A 5,063-nucleotide genomic window follows, 5' to 3' on the forward strand; every position below is an offset into this window, starting at 1 on the left:
CAACAGTATGAGGCAGAATCTGCTTTAACCATAACAGCTGGTCTATATTTCAGCAGGTCCATCCCTGCTCTTCTGAAAGTCATCCTTGGTTGAAAATTGTATCTTTAGTTTCCATTAAGTCGTCACCAACCTGCAATCACCTAGTGAGAAACTGAATCCTCAGGCAATCATCAGAGACGAACAACTGCCTTGTTCTCAGTAATTTGCGATCTGTGAGCGTAATGGTCTTTGAAGTCATCAATACTCTTATGTTACATTCCCTCAACACATGATAGGCAACTTGTGCTGTCTTGCCACTGTTCAGAAAGGTACTGTGACATGTCACTGCCGGATGAAAAACAAGTAGGCGTACTTGAAGGGACTCCAGTTCCACTTAGTTTACCAGATGACGAAGGTTGCACATTGTCCCTGTGACAGCGACAATATATTCTCCACACTACCATCAGAAGGTCTTCTTTTGTTGTGTAATTTATAACCAAAGCCCCGGCGTCTGTGGTGTAGCGGGTGGGCGTTTCGCTGTCGCACGCAAGAGACCCAAGTACAATACCCAAGTTGGGTGAAAACGTTTACCGTGTATCTCGGTTTTTCTTTCTGGGACGCTGTATCCGATTCTTCCAGCCCGAGTTGGCCCTGACAGGTAGTGTCGGAAGCCGACCTCCTAAATGATTTAATAAATCGTGACGATGGGGGCGTGAGATTCACCTACATTTTTTTAAAAAGCCAATGCCATAACAAACACAGAAAAGACCATTAAGAAAGAGTACTGTTGGTATCTTAATCAGCTGCTTGCACTGTATGCTTCCCAGGAAGCTGAGAATGTCTCTGAGTGTTCTGTGGTCTGCTGGGGTAAAAGTATTGTGTAAAGCGGATAGAGCTTGCAGTCGATCGGGGATATACGCTACACAAATGCTATTTTATTATTATTATGATTATTATCATTATTGTTATTATTATTATTATTATTATTATTATTATTACTACTACTACTACTATAACCTTAGCAGGACACCACGCTGGGTTGTGGTTGTTAATGTCCCCTTTTATATGAAAAAGGGGGCGGGCTGCTCCGACCCTGTCTGTCAGGACCAATCTGGGCTGTGGTAAATTTTTAAAAAAGGAAAAAAGGATACACGTGTACTTGATGCAAAACCCTCACTGCATGGGAATCAAACTCACATTGGTCACCACGCGGGAAAGGGTTGAAGGAGGAGAAATATAGAACCTCATTTGTATTCAAACGTTTACCTGTTGGCGAGACTATCATGCTGTTGTTTATTACTATACTACACGTATAGCTCTGTAAATTATCTATATAATTTTACCGATAAGTCCGTACCATGTATGTGACATTAATTTCCTGTCGCGCTACAAATTTGATTGGTGGTATAGTGTAACATGTGTATCATGAACAGCAGAGAGTATCGCTTTTCACTAAAAAATATGCCTATTAATCCTTTCCAGGCTCGTCCACGAGCGGGTTGTCTGGTGAGGTTTGCTCCTTCTTTCCTATCAAACATCTATCGTCCTTGTCTCTCCTCCTTCTTTTATGTTTGTTTTTGTTACTCTCTTGTAACACCTAATATTCTGCACTTATATGACCTTATTGTGTTGCAAGTGCCGAAAGACCCTTAATTATTAAAACTTTTTTTTTTAACTTGAAAAAAATAATATATCATCGACAGATGAATCATCGGTTCCTATCGAATAGCATACGTTAGTGTGGTACTCCGTTCTTTGTCCCTTTTCATCTCCTTACTATGAAACGTGTCAGTGATACTTATTAACGAAAGTAGTAGTGGCTAAAAATGAGTGTCAGTAAGTATTGATCTGTGCAATGAAATTTAATAAGACTGGTAACGGACTCCTCCTTGCACAACATTCAGTGTGGAGCTCAGTGACCTGGCATAAACTTTGAAAACCGCCCGGTATGGAATGAGTTGAGGTGTAAATGTGGGATTGGGTTTTGGGTTACTTTCTATCTTTCTTTTTTTTTGGGGGGGGGGGTGTTGTTTGTTTGTGGGTTGTTGGTTGTTGGGTTTTTTAGGCTTTTTTGTCTGTTGTTGTTGTTGTTGTTGTTGTTTTAAATTGTTTTTTCTCCTAAATTCTACATCCTTTCATTGTTGCTAATGCTTTAATTTTGTCACCCGGCCAAGTTTGGAAAATACCGACTGGTCATACACAGAATATTATAGGGTTACTATCAGATTATGTATATCTAGTTTAACGTTATTATTGTTAACAGTGATTTTCGCTTATATTGTGAGTGTAACTGTGATTCCTGGAGTGCAAACTAGTAAATGTGTACATGTATGTGTACAGATGTGTTTAAAAGAGAGGATGTGTGAGATGGTATGTGTGAGTGGGTGTGTATGTGTGTGTTTGTGTGTGTGTTTGTGTGTGTGCATGTGTACATGTGTGTGCGTGCGTGCGAGCGTGTTTGTGTGTGTGTGTGTGTGTGTGTGTGTGTGTGTGTGTGTGTGTGTGTGTGTGTGTGTGTGTGTGTGTGTGTGTGTGTGTGTGTGTGTGTGTGTGTGTGTGTAAAACACGAAACCAATGTGCCAGTATCTGGACAATTTTTAGATTCATCTTCATCTCGCCTCACCTCTCCTCACCTCACCTCACCCCATCTCATCTCCTCCCTTCACCTCACCTCACCTCACCTCACCTCACCTCACCTCACCTCACCTCACCTCACCTCATCGCATCTCCTCCCTCACCTCACTTCATCTCATCTCAACAATGTGCCTGCTCTGTTCTCCCATGACGTTTTTTGTCGTTTCTCTGTGCGCGCTCGCGCGCGCGCATGTGTGTGTGAGAGAGAGAGAGAGAGAGAGAGAGAGAGAGAGAGAAAGAGAGAGAGAGAGAGAGAGAGAGAGAGAGGGGGGGAGAGAGAGAGAGAGAGAGAACGTTTATGATGCGGAGCGGTTTAAACATGTAACAATAATGTAAAAGTAATGTTCACGTTTGTTGTGTGCATGGGTGAGCGCAGAACAGGACCTTTGTAACACCATTGTCAATGTATGTAACCAAGGCAAACCTGTACTCGGTGGTCGGTGGTCTAGTGGTTAGGCTCTCGGACTCGCAACCGTAAGGTCGTGGGTTCGAATCCCGTCAGAGGCCCGACGTTGTGTCCTTGGGAAAGGCACTTTACACTTATTTTCCTCACTTCACCCAGGTGGGAATGGGTACCCAGCTATAGACAGTGAAAGATCTTGTCAGTTTGTTAGTGTTTGAGCGCTTAATCGGCTGCTCGCACTGTATGCTTCCCGGGAAGCTGAGAATGTTTCGGAGTGCTCTATGGTCTGCTGGGGTAATAATATAGTGTAAAGCGCATAGAGCCTGCTGTTGAGCGGGGATATGCGCTATACAAATGCTATCTATCTATTATTATTATTATTATTACTCTTTCATTATGGAAACTTTACTCCACTATATTATGTATTCATTATTTTTTTTTAAAACACGTTTTCTGTTGTATGTCTCTCCTGACCCAGTTTGTGGACAGCGTCTGCTCTCGTGGCTGCAGCTGGTGTGGCTGTCATTTATTTCATTCCGTCACCGATTGACCCGGACCCCGTGAGGTAAGAGTGGGTGGTTGGCGGGTGCTCTGGTTTGGTTTGCTCCTCCTTCTTTCCTATCTAACATCTATTGTCCTGATCTCTCCTCCTTCTTTTTTGTGTGTGTTACTCTCTTGTAACACTTATATGACCTTAGTGTGTTGCAAGTGCCTTACAACTTTCACTAAAGCTAAAAACTAAATGAGGTAAGTAAGTGGGTGGTTGGCGGGTGTTGTTTTCATTTATTCATTTATTTAGTTAGTTATTTATTGGTACATGTCTTACGGCGCTCGCAACTCTATACGGTCATATGAGCGCGCGGGACACCTCAAGTATATTTTCAGTTTGGTAGGAATCAATTTAAAATTTTGTTGTTGTGGTAAGCCCCGCACGACTTCTGTCAGACAGGGTCAAAGCTGCCCACTTCTGTTATGGTCTAAATTAAATGTACAGTGGTATCCGCATAAACTGAAATCTACGGGACCGCCGGGTTTTCTTTGGTTTGAACGGGTTTTCGGTTTAGAAAAGTTGTTCAAATAGAAGAAATAAAAACTGAGGATTTTCTTTACTATCGGTTTACCACTGGGTTTTTTATTCAATGTGTTCGGTTTAAGCGGACTCCACTGTATATGTCAATGGAACAGGTTATAACCATTGAAAGAAAAGTAAGTTGGTCATTGACATAACACGAGAACACTTAACTGCTTTTGTTTGAATGCAGTGGCATCCGTAGCCTAGAGGTTAGGCTACCGGACTCGTAATCGTGAGGTCGTGGGTTCGGGGGGTTCGAGCCTCAGCTCGGTCCGACGTTATGTCGTTGGGAAAGGCTCTTTACACGAAATGCCCATTTGACTCTGTCCTTTCGGAGATGGACGTTAAACTCGGAGGCCCCGCCTCTTAAAGAACCTAATAGTGTTGATAGAGGCGTTAAACCCATACCATTTGTTTTTGTGCTCCACAGTTTAGGGGACTCACTTCCTCGCCTAGAAGGTCCACTCTCTGTGAACACCCACTTGCAGAGGTTGGAGAAACTGTTCGAAGGACAGATCATTGGCCCGGAGTCTTTTGCGGCAGGGAGCGACGGTGAGGAACGTTATCACAATAAATATTATTGTTAAACGCATAGAGAGCTTGCTGTTGAGCGGAAATTAATTGCACTGTACAAAATTAAAGGCTACGCACAAATGTATTGTATTTTATTATCGATTTTGTCAGATCTGATTAAAATACAGGGATTATTGTTAAGCCTACCGAACTCATAGAGACTCTGATTAGGGCAAAGTCATAATGCTCTCTACAATTTCTTCAGTGACGACCTAAGCGTTTTCCAACCAAATGACTTACACATTTATATGCAACATGCAGTAACATGACCCAATCCAATAAATAAGGCCGATTATCTTTTTGCAAAAGATTCCCCAAGGTTCGAAAGGAACCTTTATTTCTTTCTTTCCTTCTTTCTATCTATCGCTCTTTCTTTCTTTCTTTTTTCCGTTCCATCTATTC

At 42.3% G+C, this 5,063-nt stretch overlaps 1 protein-coding gene across 1 annotated transcript in view; it reads left to right on the forward strand.

The window, feature by feature from the left end:
- LOC101849166 (adipocyte plasma membrane-associated protein) overlaps positions 1-5,063 on the forward strand; it is a gene marked incomplete in the record, with an annotated part of 18,546 nt that overhangs the window by 7,790 nt on the left and 5,693 nt on the right. The window contains 2 exon segments of the mRNA XM_013089131.2: positions 3,495-3,581; positions 4,519-4,670. Coding sequence (XP_012944585.2) covers positions 3,495-3,581; positions 4,519-4,670 — 239 coding nt within the window.

The sequence above is a fragment of the Aplysia californica genome, unplaced genomic scaffold (assembly GCF_000002075.1).
Source record: "Aplysia californica isolate F4 #8 unplaced genomic scaffold, AplCal3.0 scaffold00879, whole genome shotgun sequence".
NCBI classification, from domain to species: domain Eukaryota; kingdom Metazoa; phylum Mollusca; class Gastropoda; order Aplysiida; family Aplysiidae; genus Aplysia; species Aplysia californica.